Here is an 18,515-nt window from a genome sequence, read left to right as displayed (position 1 = left end):
CACTCCCGACGAAGAGGCTAGCTGTTCTCCGGGGTTCTTGGAGGGGGATGATGTTATTGAATGCCTGAAATACAAGGCATAAGGTGGGATGATAAGGTCAGGTGATATACATGCCTCAGGCCTACTTTTGTCATCACGTCACATTAATCATATCAATCCATTTTGCGAGAAATTAGTGAACATTCTGGACTGAATTCTTTGCGCCACATTATCATACCCCTAGCTAAGTGAACTCCGCATATACCGCCATTTCAAATTCGCTGGTCAACTCCTCGAATCTGGCATCAGCCTGTGATATAACCTGAGTAAACGTCGCGGCCGCTATACCCTTGACCCGGTCAATCCACCAGAAGAGATTGGGCCGACCGGCCCATTGTAGCGTGCCCGCCGAACGTTTCCCAGGAATGGCATCCATATACAGTGGGCCACCTAGCGCGATTTCAATACGGCCGGCATCCATGTCAACCGTAGAGCGTAGGGACGCGCGGAGCGGGCCCGTCAGCAGCTCCTGTAGATCACTCGAGCCAATGGTCTGTGGTTGGAAGATTTCATCGACGCTGGCTTTGGAGAGTATGGATCCACCGTCCGCGAGCAACATGCCGAGGAACTTTGTCCAGTCGCGCGGTGTTGACCACAGACCGTGGCCACCGCAGTCATGCTGGGCTGGGATGTGCGAGAGCCAGGTGCCTCGCTCTAGACCGTGGTCGTCTGTGCGCTCGTACATCGTGACGAGGCGGTCCATCATGCCTGGGTGCAGCTCAGGATGGAAAGTGGTCGAGGCCATGTCTAGTGGCTCCCAGATGTTAGATCGCATAAACTCCTCGAGTGTGGTGTTGTTGATTCGTGCGATGGCCTCGCCGGCCCAGTCGGTCCCAGAGCCATACATCCAGCCCTCTCCGGGCTCAAAGAGGAGTGGATAGGTCTTCATGACTTCCTGTGGGGTGTGTCAGATGCACATCGATACTTGTGGCGTACATAAGAAAAAGACTTACAAAGTCATTGTCAAAGACGCTGTTAGTCTTGCCATTCTGTCTCGCCCATCTCGCCAGCGGAGGACTTGAATGATAACCACAGCCACTTTGATGGCTCATTAGCAATCGAAGTGTAATGGTCTTAGTCCGGGGTTTTATCAAGCATCGGCCCTCCGAATCGACACCATCCAGAACCGGGAGAGCACACAGATCCGGAAGGATTAGAGCTATATCATCATCGAGGGAGATCTGCCCGCGATCGACACAAATCATGATGGCGACTGTGGTCATGAGCTTGGTGAGAGAGGCCATTCCGTATACCGCGTCAAAGTCAACTTTCGTACTGGAATCCTGTGACAATGTGCCTTCGGACAATGTATAGAGTTGTTCACCTGTGATCGTGATCAGTGAGTATATTTCCCATTCGAGATGGAAATTGTATATACGTACCCTTCTTGTTGACGACTGAGCATACATAAGAATGCATGACTGGCTTTGAATCGGCAATTGCTCTTCTTACTGACCGAGAGAACTTTTCCATCTGAGATCCAGCCGAAATACTATCTATACCACTAGAACCATTCATACCAGTGGAACCGTTCACGCCATTAGACACAAGAGATTCGTTTGGAGATTCGTGAGACGTGCCACCCACGATAGCCAGGGCTGAAATTTCTGCCGCTGCTGCCTTCATCTTAAGGGCGTCAAAGATAGTCCCTGCTAGACTCTTGGGCGAGCACGAGGGAGCCAGCAGTTGCAAAAATGACATGCCCACACCGAACTTTTGGCTCAGCCAATGGATCAGCTCGCTGCCGGACATACTATCGAGACCAAAATGAGAAAATGGACGGCTGATATCGATGTCCTCGATGGAGATGAACATGAGCTTGGCCAGCCGCTGTGAAACAGCCTCTGCCAGTACGATAACCGCCTTGTCGCGGTCATCAGGAATTTCGGATATCAGTAGGTCATCACCACTGGCATCGACTATCACACCACCGCTGCTGCCGGCAGCTTTGCGCGACTCGAGTGTTGTGACTAGCAGCGCTGAGCGGCGATCCTGTTCTATGCGCGTGACCTGAACCAAGCTGAGGTCGTGCTTGGAGTACTCAACTCCAGTGAGAATGTGACCCTGCGTGAGACTGTCAAAGTGCTTTGACTTGAGCTGCGGGTGCGTGAAGCGGTTGAAGTGCCGGATAAACTCTGACTCTTCGGCTTCAATCAGTCCCGACCGCAACAGGTTCTCGGCATACTCAGGCTTGCGGTTCAGCGTGCCCACGCCTTTGATCGGCCCCAGTGAGACTGTGGCTGCTGGTAGGCCGTTGCTGATGCGCTGCCGTGCTAGGTTGTCTAGCACCGCGTTGGATGCTGCATAGTTGGACTGCGAGATGTGACCAACGTATGTGACTGTTGAGCTCGTCATGAAGAAGAAATCAAGATTCGCGTTGACATTAATGGTGGCATTATGTAGGTTTATGGCGCCGTTTACCTTGGGACGAACGGCAGTGTTGAATTGTTCCAGAGTCATGGAGTCAAAGAAAGCGTCCTTGATAATGTCGATGATGTTAGACTCGAAATATGCAAAATCCGATGTGAGGCCCAACTCACCTGTAGCACCATAGCTGCATGTACAACCCCTTTGAGCGGGCCCATTGAGACGGCCTGAGCCACAGCTCGCTCAACATCTTCCATCTTGGAGACATCACCTTGAATCGTCACTATATTCACGCCATTTCCCCGTGCTCGCCTACAAAAGGAAGCGATTTCTGCCTTGCTCTCGCTCGATCTACCCAGGAAGACAAGGTTCTTGGCTCCGTGCTCAATCAGGGCATCCGCCATGCTGTGGCCCAGCCCACCGTGACAACCTGCGAGCACATAGCTGTTGCTGCTGCTGATGCCGCGAGGCCGGAGAGCGCCCTTGAGTGTGACCTTTTGTGAAGTTGGGCCGTAAGTTAGCACAATCTTACCAATGTGCTGTCCTTGACCAAAGTATCGAAGGGCCTTCTCCATCTCGGTAATATGGAACGTCTTATCCAGTCTAATTGGGTGGATTTTGCCTTCTCGGAGGAGCTTCATCGCATCTGCCAAAAGCCTATTTTCACATGTTAGTGGGCTCCATGCGTTATACCTGAAATAATGTTGGGGATTCTTGCCGTTCGGCAATTCTCGGTTTCTCCTCCAGGACAAAGTTGAGATCAAAGGAGAAGAAACTGATGCTCCGATCAAAAGCATACAGCCCCATATTGCCCTTGTCCAAGACGTTTCCACGTCCAACATCAATAAGCCTTCCACATGGTGCTAGGCATTTTAAGCTCTCGTGGAACCCGGGGCCAGAGATGGTTGAAAGGACAACATCAACACCGCGACATCGTGTCTGCTTCAGTAGTTCATCCTTGAACTCTAGAGTTCGGGACCAGAAGATATGATTTGCGGGGATTCCGCACTCAGAGATGAGATAGTCCTTCTTTTGCTGTGTTCCCACTGTGGCGTAGATTTCAGCTCCCACGTACTTGGCATATTGGATGGCCGCAAGCCCCAAACCACCGGTGGCGGCCTGAATCAACACTGTTTCGTTGGCTTCTAAATGGGCTAGATAGTCTAGCGCATATATTGCAGTTCCATAGGCGATTCCCACGGTAGCCATCTCTACAAGGTCGGCATCGTTGCCGAGTTTGAGGCACTTCTGTACCGGGCTGCGAAGGAAGGTGTCATAGTATCCGCGCTCCAAGCATATGACCTTGTCGCCAGGCTGGAGGTGAGTGACGTCCTCTCCAACCCTAGAAATAATACCAGTGCTCTCGTTGCTCGACTTGACACTTTCAAAGTTGCCCATTGCAATGACATAGTCCTATTATGGTAATTAGTCGCCTTGAATCCTGCGTTGCACGGTAGGGATATCGTGAACGAACCTTCATATTCAATCCCACAGCCTTCACCTCAATCTCAACCTCATCGACGCCAAGTGCAATGTCACATGTTGGTTTTTCTCGGAAATACACAGTATCCAAAAGACCTGGAGTCTGCAGTGCCATCTGGACATTACCGAAAGTTGGAAAATCTTGTTCATCTCTCCCTGTTCCCGTGTCTAGAGTGAACTCTTCGTTCAGCTCCATATCGGGGACGACACGACTGATATAGATGATACCGTCCTTGAGGATGAAGTCCGTCTCACACGTCGCTCTGTTGGCGGCTGTGACAACTGTAGTCCAGACATCCGTAATAGGCTTAGCGAGATCAAATGACTTAGCGGCGCTTGTATCATCGATATCAAAAGTTGCAAATTTGAGGTTGCGTATCGAGTTTTCGTTCATCAGTACGGTGTTAATTCCATGGGCCATTGCTAGTGTCGGGTTTTTGCCCACGGTCAAATCGCCGCCAGTAATCCACAGAATGCTTGAAGCTGACGAGACAAGTCTCTTGAAGCCGTCGAACTGCTCCGATCGCATGTCCACGAGCACAGATTTTTGTAGCTCTTCGAGCACAATATACGTGGTATCACCTTCATCGATCAGCTCGATAGAAGGCATTGATTCAAGGGACCAGTGTGCGATAGAATTTCTGGGGAGGCTCCATCGCACCGTAACCTCATCCTCGACGGCTCGTGCTAGCTCGTATTGCGCTGTTGAATGAATCTGCAGGAGTTATGTTAGAACGCGAAGTAAATGACATAAAAAGAGAGAAAGGAAGGACAGGAAAAGACTCACAATAGCAACACGGCCAATTCTCATCACATCGGGCTCCTTGACACTGCTGGCAACCATCACACTCTCTAGGGCCAATGGCTCAGGGAAGTCTGTCAAAACCATGTCTAAACCGGTGAAGCCAGATCCCTTCAGCTGGTTCTCCCATGATTGGAGATTACGGAAGGGCCCTAGTGGCCGATCCGCATCTATATCGTCAAGACATTCCCAGAAACTAGGCAGTGTACCAAAGGCAAACTGTACAGGGGTAAGACTACCTGTTTGTGTTATTTCCAGCATCACAAGCTTGCCGCCTGGCTTTAGTAGGCGGCTGCAGTTCTGAAGCAGTTGATCCGTGTTTCCTGGAGCGTGCATCACGTTGGAAGCGAGGATAAGGTCGTATTCACCGAGGCCGAAACCCTGCTCAGCGGCATCTACCGACAAGTCGAATGTTTTGTAATTCATAGGCGGATACGCGCTGAACAACTCCTCGGCCTTCTCGAAAAAGGCCGGTGAAATATCGGTGAAGGTGTAGTCATGATAGCGCTTGGCATGATGGCCAGGCATATCACGATCGTAAACATTGAGAACATCTAGCGCAATGCTAGTGCAGCTACCTGTACCGGCACCAACCTCTAGCACACGCATAGTGGGATTCTTATGCGCCAGAATATCCACCACCGATGCTAGGTTCTTGCGTGCCGCATCGTGGATTGACCCGTCCGCATATACGCGAGCCAGTATCTCTGCTTTAACAGCCAAATCGATGCCAGAAACTGTGCCGGTGAGTATCTCAACCATGTTCTTATAGATGATGGCGTTGAACTCTAGCTGGGGGAAGTCTCCCGGTAACTCCAACAGAAGTTGCGCGATACGCTGCTCTCGTTGCTGAAGATCCAGACTCGTAGCGTTTCTCTCACACAGAATCATGCGTCCCGCTGCCGCTTCAGCTTTTACGTGGCACATCCAGTTGTAAAATCCGTGAACCCACTTCAATGATGGATCTGTGGGAAGGTCATCCCGACGGAACATTTCCAGGGCGCCACAGATGTACAAAACTGTCACCGTCTCCAGTCGCGTGCGAATGTTGTAGACTTCATCCAGATACGCTGCTGCAGACGGTGAGTGGAAATCACTGTGATACAGGCTATGGGCCCCATCTGTGTCCAGGAAATCCATGTCTGGCTTCCACTGTAAGCGATAGTATGGCTCACGCGTGGCTTCTTTGTTCATTTTCTCCTGGCTTCCTTGGTTCTCGAATTGTCGCCATTTTACATTGCGCGCCGAGATGATCTCATAGCCGCTATCTGTAGTCAAAGTTGAGTGAGAACCGCCGCTGCGAGCACCCTCAGTCCACGCAACACTGTCGATGGTGCCCGTCTGATTCTTCGCCCATGAAGATGGGCTAATTGTCATCTCATCGATAAATACGGGTATTTGGGTGGCTGCCTCTTGATCGGCCCGGCTGGTGTACACGGAAGCTACACGCCCTTGAAGAACAGCATCGATAGTCAAAGGATGGACCGCATATCGAGATTCATATGGTGTGGTTTTCTCGGCAGTCTTGAGTATAGGTGCTTTTGCACAAGCACGGGAAGCATGAGGCAGAACTTCGATCTCATCGATAATGCGGAACAGGGGGCCAAAGTCAAAGCCACGATACTTCAGTCGCTCATACCAGACATCTTTGCTGAACGTCTGCTCAAAGATGGGTTCTTCCGTCTCATTGTTGAAAGGGATTTTGTTCGTCTTCTTTCCATGCGTCATCTCGAATGAAACAATACCCTGAGCGTGCTCAATCCATCGTTCATCCGCCACTGAGCAGATCTTGAACTCAAATCTGTTGGATGTTACGGAGGCATCCGTGGGCCGTAGGTTAATCATGATATCGGCAGTGCCACTGGCTGGAAGAACAAGCGCTGCCTTTATTGTCACAGTGTGAAGATGAAATTTTGCATCCTCGAAGTGGAATGCTGGACCACCGAGCATGGTATCTTCAGCAAACTGGGCTGCTGCTTCGACAGCCATTGCAAGATATGCTGCACCAGGTACGATGATGGCACTTCCAATCTAGATTTAAGCCGCATAGATCAGTATTTTGAAATTCGAGCTGAAATAAGCTTAATGGGTATATTCTTACCACATGGTCTTTGATCCAGGGTACATCGTCTAGGCGAAGGTAATTTCTCCAGATAGGCTCCATGCGGTTTCCCCCTGGCAACCGACTGCCAATCAAATCGTGTCGTGGGTGAGTGGCAAATTTATAGTCCTGAGTAGAGCGATTGACGATCAATGGCTGCGGCGTCTCGTGGTTCCATGGGTACTTGGGAAGGTCAAGGATGATCTTGGTGGGACGGTACGTGGTATGGCCATTGATGTGAAGTAGATCGAGTGGGTAGCCCTTTATGAAGAGGCTAGTTGCAAGTCGCAACATGTCGTCTTCGGCATCGTGTCCACGCTCTAGAGTCTGGTCATATGTCACCTTGGGAGCAATTCCCAGGCTCACATTCCAAATATTTCCAACTTCAGCCGAAGCAATAATCTGGCGAATAGGACCTTTGAGGGCACTATGAGGCTATACAGAGTATTCAAATATTAGCCAGAGAGCGAGAATGGGGGAAATGTCAGCTGGAGGGTAAGAAGCTAACATAAGAAGAAAGAAATGGACATACCCCTATCTCAATGAGGCAGTCAACGTGGCGTTCCTCTGGACCAAATTGAAGACCAAGAAGATGCTTCATAGCGGGATCAAAAAGAACAGGACGCTCCAAATTCTTCTGCCAATAGCTTCCATTAATGTCCCCTGGCTGGAGCTGGTCCACAGTCACCGACGAGACCATCACGGGCCTCTGCTCCTTGTCAGCTCCATTTGCAAGCGCCAGGGCACCATTGCTAGAGCGAGCTGTAGCCTCTAGAATAGCCTCACTGTAGCCTGATCCAACCTCTTTCATGCTTGGGGAATGATAAGCCTTCCCGCCAGTAGGCAATTCTTTGCACAGGATTGAACGTTGCTTCAAAATCCCATGAATAGCGTTCATAGGCTTAGATTTGCCACTCAAAGTGACACTCTCGGGCGAGTTGATGCAAGCGATAACAGCATCATCTGGCGATATATTGTTCTCAGCGAGAATTTTCTCGGCCTCGCTCGAACTAAGTGCTACGGCCATCATGGTACCTGGAGCTTGAGTGAGCGTCGCGTGCACGCCTCTCAGATAGGCAGCAATGATGGCATCTTCCGCAGTAATTAGGTTTGCTGCATAGGCGGCGGCAAGTTCACCAGATGAATGGCCAATAGTAGCTTCAGGTTTGACCCCCCATTCGCGTAGTAAATTGACGATGGCAATCTGAACTGCGGTGCAAATAGGCTGGGAGAAGGAAACTTCACCAATCTTGCTAGTCTCTGCGGGCTCTAGGAGAATTTCTATTCGAAGGCATAGGAGTATCAGTAATCAATATCTTAAACCGCAAATGAAGATGGTTTACCTTCGAGAGTCCATGTTGGTCGCTGTTCCAGGCGCGAAAGTGCTATGTTGAGATTCTTGAATGTTTTTCGCACTGATGGGTAGCAGTCCAACAACTGGCTGCCCATGCCTGCCCATTGAGCGCCTTGTCCAGTGAAGACGAAGGCTACAATTGGGACGCTATTGTTAGTACGACCAGTTATTGGGTCTCCGATGGTCAATTTTCTTTTGCCGTTGATTTCCACTGGGATTATGGCACGGTGAGAGAATCGCGTTCGGCGAGCGATCATGGTATACAGAAGCTCATGGAAGTCGTGAGTCTGGTTACCCAACAACAGAGTCACAATCTCCAATGACTTTTGCATAGAGTACCCATCATGTCCCATAACCGGCAGTAGGAACTTTTTCTGAAGAATCGTGCTATAAGGGTTGACTTCCGGAGCCATATTGTACGGGTTAGAGATACCGATGCTCTTGAAATACTCATCAACGCCGTCAATCACAACATGCCCGTTGGCACCACCATACCCGGAAGAGTTGACCGATGAACGCTTTGCCTTGCCTTCTGGCCAGGGAATATTCTTGGTGACCACGGCCAGAGCGCCTCCTTTGAGATCCACTATAAGGTCGGGCATGTCAGATAGGTACACACGGTCGTACATATAACTACTCACAAGCGGGATTCAGCTTTTTGACTCCGATAGTACCAGGGATAATTCCATTTTCCATCGCCAGCACTACCTTCATGATACTCGTGATTGCTGAGCATGCCTCACCATGACCTACCTGTGGCTTGGTCGACCCGATGCATAATGGGTCGTGCCACTCGCGATGGCTTCCAAACACATTACCAATAGCACTTGTCTCAATCGGGTCTCCTGCGGGAGTTCCTGTCCCATGACATTCCACGTAACCGACTGAATTATAGTCAAGAGGCCCTGAATGTTCATATGCCTTTCGAATAGACAGCTCTTGAGCAAGAGCACTGGGAAGAGTGATTCCGTTGTTTTTACCGTTGCTGTATACACGTGTGTCTTAGTATATATCTGAAGAATAGAAATTGAGTATGGTATAGAGGCATGCTTACGCAGTCAACGAGGATCCTCGAATGACCCCACGGATAGGATCGCCGTCCCGAATTGCATCTGATACACGCTTCAGGTACAGGACATTGATGGCTTCTCCGCGGGAGTACCCATCTGCGGATGCATCAAATGCATGACACTGCGCAGTCGGGGATAGGGCCCCAATTTGGCCAATCGCAAAATGATACTCGAGCGTGAGTATCAAGTTGACACCACCGACAAAAGCCGCGGGAATCTCGCCGTTACGTAGCGCTTGAACCGCAAAGTGTAGTGCATACAGAGTCGAAGAGCATGCCGTGTCCATAGTCACACTTGATGAAAAGTGTTAGCTTTCAAAGTCCATTCGTATAGCAACTTTATCCTCATATCCGAAGCCTAGAGTCACGAAATTGGCAACTCTGCTAAGAGAGGGGGAGTCAAACCTTGGTCCGTGAAGGTTATACATGTAGCTCACGCGGTTGCTCACTGTCGTCCTGCCCATTCCTAGAACGGCCATACCTTCAATCCTCTCAGGCTCTTTGAATGCAAGTGTCTCATAGTCACTGGCAAAGTTGCCCACATACACACCAGTCATGGTGCTGGAAACATCTTCGAGCGTTATGCCTCCGGATTCAAGACATTCGAAACAGCACTCAAGCAATTGACGCTGCTGAGGATCGAGGCACAGAATATCCGAGGCAGTCATGCCAAAAAACCCACCATCGAAATCCTCCAGTTTATTGGAGATACAATAACCCTCTGTGTACCGCATATTCCCTGGGCGTCCCTTTTGGGGATTGTAGAAAGCATCGGCGTTGAAACGGTTTCTTGGGAAAGGGCCGCGTGCGAGTTTCTGGCTCACCAAAAGATCCCAGAAAGATTTGGGGTCCTGGACGTCACCAGGAAGTCGACATGCTGATGAAAAGAGATAAGTGTCAGTTGAGATTGGATATGAGGCATGAAAAGCGAGACAGGGGCGCTAGAAGAGCAAAGGGGCAACAGGATAGTAACAATAGGATGACTTGCCCATTCCAACAATGGCAATGCCCTCATCTTGAAAATCACTCATATTCTTCGGTCAAAAGCACAACCAACGTTAGAAAGTATAGGATATAATCAACTTAAGGTATGTAAATTCAATGCGAGAGAATAAAAGGCTGCCAGATCAAGCCGAAAACGATAAGACTGCTCCAATATATACTGTAGATACCCCCAAATGTCGGTATAATAGGTACAGCTCTCACCGAATTGACTAATTGTGAACAGTGTCTGTCGCTTACTATCTCGCTTACTATCTCGCATGAGACAACTGCCTATTTTAGCTGTCATTTTATATTATTACCCTTGTATCAAAGTTTCGATGGCTGTTTAGTGCAATTTGTAGATCTGCGCATATACCACAATAGGCATCAACATGTCATGGCATAGGATATTATTCCGGTATGATAAAAACACTGCGAATATTTGTACCTTCAAGGGTTCTTGATACAAGACGGGCAATTCGTCACCACTTACTATGAAACATGTCTTGACCTAGCCCCATGACTTACACGATAATTTAGGAAAAGAAGAATCAAAGAACCAGCTAACCGGTCAAACACATGAAAATAAGTCATACCTACTTTGCTACACACGGATACACAATGATATGCAATATATTGAGATTGATCCGGATTTCCTGTATAGTATAGAGAAAACATCTTCGATTGAAATACAATACTAACGGCCCTAGAATTTGAATTTCAGCTGCAGGGCGCGGAGCTCCTCTAGAGTACTCTCCTAAGAATCACCATGTCTTAGTATAGACTCATTATTGATCCCAAAAATCAGAAAAGATTGATCAATTAATAAATCAAGTGAAAATCCCGAGGTCTAGAACTTCACCATACTCCATCACGCCGATCCTTCAACGTAACAATAATATAAATGCAGATAGGACTATACGAGCTTGACAACATCCTGCATTGCATATGCATGTCTTCGCTAAGAGAATTATTGCGGGTGCCAAGTCCTAGTACTCTAACCCTAGTACCAAACATTAGACTTGCGCTCTTGTACCTCTACGTAAGCTCAAAGATCCCATAGGAACGATTCCATTTATATAATTCCGTATAGAAATAGAAAAAGAAAAAAAAAACCGGGAGAAGCTGCAAGTTCACAGTGTAAGCGCTAAAACGCCATTTTGTCAACCACTTCAGTTGTCCTAGATAAGGAGAAATTCTAATTTCTGATACCTTCTAAATCGCTTTGGCACACTTGTTCTTGTCCCTGGAGAATGAGAGAGTATCATGGCTTCTCCTGGTGGTAACATGTTTCCCCTTGATCTTGACTTCATGACATTTGCTGGATTCAGCGCAGTTGCCCTCGGAGGCTTGCTGATGTCCATGTTTCTGTCTAAAAATCGACTGAAGAGAAACGAGACCCAGGGTCTTCTCAAACCGTTTTTGCATTTCTTCTACTCATGCTTTATCAAGCCGCATACTGGTGACAAGAAAGGCACCCAACAGGATGCCCTAGAAAGCTTCTACAAGACGCAAGCCGGCGCTTATGATGCAACCAGAAAGATTCTTCTCCAAGGCAGAGAAGACATGCTGGCACTAGTTGCGGCGCAGCTAGAAGCTAGGGGTAAAAGCCACAAGCAAGAGGAAATAATCTGGGTTGACGTAAGTGGTTTTGATATGGATGGAAGTAGTGATGGATAATTGTCAATTTACGACTGACATCATGTACAGATTGGAGGCGGAACGGGGTGGAATATCGAAGCTATGTCCGTCTTTGTGAATGTCCCTGAGTTTTTCTCAAGTGTTTATCTTGTTGATTTCTCTCCGTCCCTCTGCGAAGTTGCTCGACAGCGCTTCCGACGTCTTGGCTGGAAGAACATTATTGTTGTTTGTGAAGACGCTAGCAAATTTCGACTCGAGGATTACGCAAACGGTCTTCCTGGCAGTTATACGCCCACTTTAAGTGATTCCCACCAAAACCACACCAAGCATGGGTGTGTGGATCTTATCACCATGTCCTATAGCCTGTCCATGATGGTAAGTATCCAAAAGAAACGTTTCAAATGTATTAAACTAATAATATATGCACAGCCTGACTACTATTCCATCATTGAGTCGCTCACCTCGCTCATCTCCCCCGACGGTCTGATAGGAGTCGTCGATTTCTACGTTCAATCCAACGTAGACTTCGCTTTTCGAAACTACAGTGGTGGTCTTCTTGGACGCCACGTCAATTGGTTCCTGAGGACCTTCTGGCGCGCATGGTTTGACCTCGACCGGGTCGGTCTCGAGGGCAGTCGCCGAGACTATCTTGAGTACAAATTCGGCACTGTTCTCAACGTCAACACCCGGAACTTCTCTCTCGGTCACATCCCGTACTACATATGGGTCGGGCGTCATAAGGATCACTTCTCCTATACGGGTCTTCCTCATGAGATTATCGAAAGAATCGATGCTTTTGCCACGGAGTCTCCCTACCGCCAGATCCAGAATTGTACTTTCACTAGTGCAGCAGAGAGACCGGTGTCCAAAACGCGCTCCAAAGCTTTTACAGCTGCAATTCAGAACATTTATACAAACCTGCCTCTGCCCTCATCTTTCTACCAGAACTACCACTGGCGTATCTACTATGATGACCAGCTTCAAAAACATACACAGTTCAACAACGAGTATATTTACGCTTTCACATGGGAAGATGCTCGAGTGGATGAGGGCCTGCTCAATCTCGGACCAGATGATGTAGTGTTGGCTATTACTAGCGCTGGAGATAACATACTCTCTTATGCGACAAAGAGCCCGGCCAGAATCCACGCCGTCGATCTGAACCCTACGCAGAATCATCTTCTGGAATTAAAGGTTGCGTCTTACATGGCCTTGCCATACGAGGACTTTTGGAGACTCTTTGGAGAGGGAAAACACCCTGGTTTTCGTACCCTGCTGCTCAGTCAACTTTCTCCGTACCTCTCCAGCCGAGCGTTTCAGTACTGGTTTGAAAATGCCCATGTATTCTCTAATACCAGCGGAAATGGCTTGTATGATACGGGAGGTTCACGTCATGCCATTCGCGCCATCCGTTGGATCTCATTTATTTTCGGCTGCCGTGCCGCCTTCCGGGATTTTCTCGCCACGAAGACGCTAAACGAACAACGTGATATTTGGCTCAGCAGGATCCGTCCGGCCTTGCTTTCCAAACTAGTATGCAAACTCGTCGTCAGCCAAGAAAGCTTTCTCTGGGCCGCTCTAGGCGTCCCCAAGAACCAGCTCGCCATGATTGAAAGCGATCACGCTGAAAGCGAAGCTGTCAGTGGCCCTAACCCGACAGATCGCAAGACCCGCTCTCACGCAATATGGAAATACATGGTCGACACCTTTGATCCAGTCGCCGATCAGACGCATGTCGGTGCTGACAATCCCTACTATCAGGTCTGCATGACCGGTGCCTTCACCCGCAGGTGTCACCCGGATTATCTCTCTAAGAAGGCGTATGCCAAGCTCTCCAGCCCAGGTGCTCTAGACGGTCTGCAAATCCACACAGAAGATGTCAACGAGGTCCTTAATCACATAACCCCCGACACACTGACCGTCGCCGTTGTCATGGACAGCATAGACTGGTTCGACCCGAGCGCCGCAGCCGCAGCCTCCCAGATTACCAAATTGAATCGCAGTCTCAAGATGGGTGGCCGGGTACTTCTGCGCTCCTCGGCACTCGTCCCTTGGTATATGAAGACGTTCGAGGCCCACGGCTTTTCCCCCAAACGAGTTGGTGCGCGTATAAGTGGCGCCTGCATCGACCGCGTCAACATGTATGCGTCATGTTGGATCTGCACGAAGGTGGAGAATTTGGGCTCGTCGCCCGAGATAGACCGCATGCATGACCTGGACATTAGGAGCATGTCTACTGAGGTCTGAAATATGTAGTTTACATACCTAGAAGTGTCAGATAACGCTAGCGTTGCGGAACGGGTCGACCCCGCTTTACCATCGTCAGATTACAATGCATGACCATATACGGAGTACTAGATTGGTAACTATCTTTCATTGGACTAATTCCTGTCTGGGAACTATGGCGACAAGAGGTCTCAAAAAAATCATTATGTGACGGCAACTACAAATAGTCAACTGGTTGAGCGTAGGCATAAGGCAGAAATTGCAAGGCATACCCCTACTTTCATTTATCCTTCCTTTCTTCTAGTAGTCATCGCACAATGTTCTCCTCTCCAGCACCCTATTACTCCCAGTGAAAGACTTTGCTTTCAACCCGTTTCGCAGACAGGGCTGTCGGTGCCCCTGCTGCTTCCGCTGCAGGCCCCCCCCTCTTTATTAGCTAGTTAACTAAATGGTCTCCTTCTCCTTTTGGCAAATTTTATTTTACTTCATTTTCCTAAACACCAAAAATATAATGTAGTACGTACATATGCATAGCCTGTTGGCAAATGACTTGCGACGTTACTACATGTATGTAGGAGCCAAACACACCTAGATCAACACCAATAAAATCTGCTCCTAGCATCCGTGTCTACTGTCAGATTAGAGGCCTTAGCTATGTAGCCATCTGTCAATAAGTTCCCTGGTGATCGTTATGCGTCAAGAGATGGGTAAGCTGACTGCAGCGGGAAGGCTTTTTGGGGGGTTCAGCCAAATTTTGGGGCGACAAGGGGCATTGGCAATGTCTCGGATCTCCCGTGGCCGTCTTCTTGAGGCCCACAGTTGCTGCCAGTGTCGGAATATCATTGGTGGCCTGTCAGGCAAAACTACGCCAAGTAGATCGGCCCCGGGCCCGTACGTGCCTTTAACGGTTTTCGGACAAAGATCAACAGCAATCTCCCGTGGAGCGGGTTTGGGGATCGGGTTTGGGGATCGGGGATCGGGTTTGGGGACCGGATTTCGGAGTTGAAGTGTGAGTTCCATACCCATGCCCTAATGTCACTGTGATTTCACGACATATCCATACCATGACAGGAGGAGATTTTCCGTCGAGGGAAAAGCGATGGAAAAGTCATCTCCGACGACCGAACCAGCTGTACAAGGGACTCTTCCCGCAGCAGCAGAAGAACAGCATCAAGAACACGAAGAAGAACCAGCGCAATTTAATAATGCCAATTTCACTCCAAAGAAAACATGGCGCTTCTGGGCCGTGTTCCCAGCACTATGCGCGACAACTTTCCTCTCGGCCCTCGATACATCCATTCTCTCAACCGCTCTTCCCACAATCGCCCTTGACATTGGTGCTGGCGAATCGTACATGTGGATTACGAACTCATACATCCTATCATCGACCGTTGTCCTACCATTGTTCGGTCAGACGGCAAATATCTTCGGTCGGCGATGGATGCTGATCATCTCGGTTGTCATATTTGCCTTAGGGAGTGGCATGGCTGGTGGTGCGAAGAACATAGGACTTCTTATTGTGGGACGAACAATCCAAGGCATCGGTGGCGGTGGTATCAACACCCTCGTGGATATCGTCATTTGTGACCTGGTCCCCCTCCGCCAGCGAGGTAAATATGTCGCGCTCATGGCAGCCGTGTGGGCAGTTGGAACGGTGATAGGCCCCGTTCTGGGCGGCGCTTTCGCTCAGTATGTCTCATGGCGTTGGGTCTTCTACATAAATCTGCCGCTTTGTGCTGCGTCAATTCTATTGTTAGTCCTGTTCCTTCGAGTCACACACCCGCCCAGCAGTGGTACCGTGTGGCACCAGCTAAAGCGCGTGGACCTCGTTGGGAATTCCATCCTTACAGCTGCCGTTATCTCGATTTTGCTCGCCCTCACTTGGGCTGGAACAACATACACTTGGTCTTCGTGGCGAGTTCTCTTACCTCTTATCCTAGGGCTCGGGGGGCTCTTTCTTTTTTACGGGCATCAAATGTCACGGTTTTGTGCTGAGCCCTCGATTCCGCTCCAGTTGTTCTCAAGCGGAACTGGGACATGCGCACTGTGGATTGCTTTTCTTCAGTCTGTCCTGCTGTACTGGGTCGGATATTTCCTGCCAGTCTACTTCCAGGCTATCCGTAGCTCGACTGCCACAGAATCCGGGCTATACGTGCTTCCTATTACTGCCGCAATTGCGCCTTTCGGCATCATCACAGGAGTGATCATCGCCATGACGGGCAAATACCGCGTCTTCCACTTCCTGGGCTATATATTCCTCACTCTTGCGAGTGGCCTCTTTTCGCTCCTAGATGACCACTCACCTGCTCGCGACTGGGCTGGCTTCCAGATACTGTTCGGGGCTGGTTCTGGTATGATTTTCTCTAGCACCCTACCTCCGATTCAGGCATCGCTGCCCGAGTCCGACGTGGCCACCGCAACCTCCACCTGGGCATTTATGCGCAGCTTTGGTTGTATATGGGGTATTGTTGTCCCAACCACCATCTTCAATGCACGTGTCCAGGAGCTGCTGTATCGCGTCAGTGATGTGTCTCTGCGTGCAAAGCTTGCCAATGGCGGTGCATATGCCATGGCCAGTGAAGGGCTGATGCGTACTTTGCACAATACCCCGAACCTTATGGCGGAAGTGCTCAGTGTTTATCAAGATAGTTTGAAATGGGTTTGGTGGATTTCGATTCCGTTTGGTGGTATCGGGTTGCTTCTTTGTATACCCATTAAGCAGCTGGAGCTCACGGAGGATTTGCATACAGAGTTTGGATTACCCGGCGTTGCAATAAGTAGGGAAGGGTGAAACTGTTAATTTCCTTTTGCTATAGATATTTGGCTCCAAGATTTTGATGTTCGTGGTCTCAAGATTTGGTGGATTGCGATTGCAAATAGTGTATTTATTTTCTTACTGGATATAACGTTTAATATGTACATTATATTGAAGGCTGCTCTCGAGTTCAATCCCAATGATAGAAACAGTAATCCCGACATCCAGTTACCCATGCCGGTTGACCCCCAGAATAGAAGGTCAATGCCTTGTATCATTAACATGGGGTGTTGTCTCCATCAAGCGAGCCAAAGTAACAGCTTCCCGAAGCGCCCGTCCAACATGCCCACGCACACCAGCCTCTTCCATCACCATCAACCCACCAATTGTGCAGCCCTCGGGGGACGTCCCTTGATCCTTCAACAGAGCGGGGTGGATGCCACTCTGAAGCATCGTTGCTGTCCCTTGCATCGACTGAAAGATCATGGTATGAGCCAGGTCCCGCGGCATACCAACCGCCACTGCAGCATCAATCATTGCGTCGCAAATAACAGCGAAAAAGGCTGGCGTCGAGCCCCCGACAGCGGTAGTAGCATTCATCAACCTCGGGTCAACGTGTACTGCCTTACCAATTTGCTCGAAGATCGTCGTCGTTATCTGGAGATATCGCTCCGGCAATGCAGGCTCCGATGTTTCAATAGCCGTAAGTGACTGAGATACCTGGGCTGCGATGTTCGGCAACGTGCGCACCACCCAGGCTCTGCCAGCTGTGTTATCGTTGGTGGTTGCGCTGCCGTATATTGTGGTTTCTAGCTTTTGTCTTGTCCAGCCGGCTGCAATGCTGATGATAAGCTTGTCAGTCAAGGCTTCGCGGAGCCCAGGTTGCACCAGGATGGTCTCTATATCGGCAGGGTCTGTGCCTAGAATAATGACATCGGCAGTTTGTACAGCCTGTACATTGTTGCCGCGAGAAATGCTTATTTTGTCCAAAGACTCGGCGAATCGCTCGGATAGTCTTTTCTCCGAGTTTGCACTGCGCACGCATGCAGTGTATCGAGCAAATGGTAACTCTTTAGACTTCTCTGTGGGTGCATTAACCAAGCCGTCTAGGATGGCAATGCCCAGGTTGCCTAGAAACATTAGTCGACGTACTATACCCTATGGTTGCACACTCACCGCAGCCTAGAATGCAAAGGGTTCCTTGTTGAGTGTCCATGATTTGAATCAACCGAAGAAATTATTAGAAGGGAACAAAAGCAAACGCGAACTTGGAATTTTGAAGCCCATCGGGGACGCTTCCGAGTGTGGAGAAATCCGTACCCCGCCCCAATCGAATCCGATGAGCTTCATGGGTTTCAGGTTTTTAGGATATTTAGTGCTTGTTCTTGAAAAGCTATGCTTATTTGCATTTGTTTCTCCTACACTGGTCTTCAAGCGGTAGCTGAATACATTAGTTAGCTTTGGAAGTGACTACAAGTGTTGTCAGTACCATCGTTCTATGAATTCTGCGAAAATTTCGAGAATCCTAAACAAGCATTCAGTCCATAGTTTATAGGACTCATAGGAATCATACAAGTTATAGAAACGCAGAATTGGAGAAACATCGGTAGTCCCCCCGATTCCAAGTTTCCCCTCAGCTCTTATCGGGGCACCTTTCTCCAACTCCGCATAATATAACTCTTTTGGGGGAAATGC

General features: G+C 49.1%; 4 protein-coding genes across 4 annotated transcripts; 2 read left to right on the top strand and 2 right to left on the bottom strand.

Moving 5' to 3' along the window:
• Window positions 1-223: 223 nt before the first annotated feature.
• N7518_008036 (uncharacterized protein) lies at window positions 224-10,245 on the bottom strand (the record flags this gene model as incomplete). Its single annotated transcript, XM_057188963.1, has 14 exons — window positions 224-934; window positions 993-1,363; window positions 1,422-2,517; window positions 2,580-3,063; window positions 3,125-3,819; window positions 3,881-4,603; window positions 4,676-6,721; window positions 6,792-7,226; window positions 7,324-8,072; window positions 8,135-8,731; window positions 8,787-9,130; window positions 9,200-9,508; window positions 9,620-10,091; window positions 10,188-10,245. The coding sequence occupies 14 exons, from the start codon at window positions 10,243-10,245 to the stop codon at window positions 224-226; spliced, it is 9,090 nt and encodes a 3,029-aa protein (XP_057040666.1).
• Window positions 10,246-11,464: 1,219 nt separating this feature from the next.
• N7518_008035 (class I SAM-dependent methyltransferase) lies at window positions 11,465-14,086 on the top strand (the record flags this gene model as incomplete). Its single annotated transcript, XM_057188962.1, has 3 exons — window positions 11,465-11,839; window positions 11,909-12,214; window positions 12,269-14,086. The coding sequence occupies 3 exons, from the start codon at window positions 11,465-11,467 to the stop codon at window positions 14,084-14,086; spliced, it is 2,499 nt and encodes an 832-aa protein (XP_057040665.1).
• A 1,078-nt stretch (window positions 14,087-15,164) lies between these two features.
• N7518_008034 (MDR family MFS transporter) lies at window positions 15,165-16,856 on the top strand (the record flags this gene model as incomplete). Its single annotated transcript, XM_057188961.1, has 1 exon — window positions 15,165-16,856. One exon carries the CDS (start codon window positions 15,165-15,167, stop codon window positions 16,854-16,856), a length of 1,692 nt encoding a protein of 563 aa, XP_057040664.1.
• Window positions 16,857-17,081: 225 nt separating this feature from the next.
• Window positions 17,082-18,036, bottom strand: N7518_008033 (pyrroline-5-carboxylate reductase family protein; the record flags this gene model as incomplete). Its single annotated transcript, XM_057188960.1, has 2 exons — window positions 17,082-17,950; window positions 17,997-18,036. The coding sequence occupies 2 exons, from the start codon at window positions 18,034-18,036 to the stop codon at window positions 17,082-17,084; spliced, it is 909 nt and encodes a 302-aa protein (XP_057040663.1).
• Between the last annotated feature and the right edge of the window lie 479 nt (window positions 18,037-18,515).

The sequence above is a fragment of the Penicillium psychrosexuale genome (assembly GCF_028828465.1).
Source record: "Penicillium psychrosexuale strain IBT 29551 chromosome Unknown utg000004l, whole genome shotgun sequence".
Taxonomy (NCBI): Eukaryota; Fungi; Ascomycota; class Eurotiomycetes; order Eurotiales; family Aspergillaceae; genus Penicillium; species Penicillium psychrosexuale.
The sequence above is the reverse complement of the archived record's forward strand: the minus strand, read 5'-3'. Positions and strand labels throughout refer to the sequence as shown.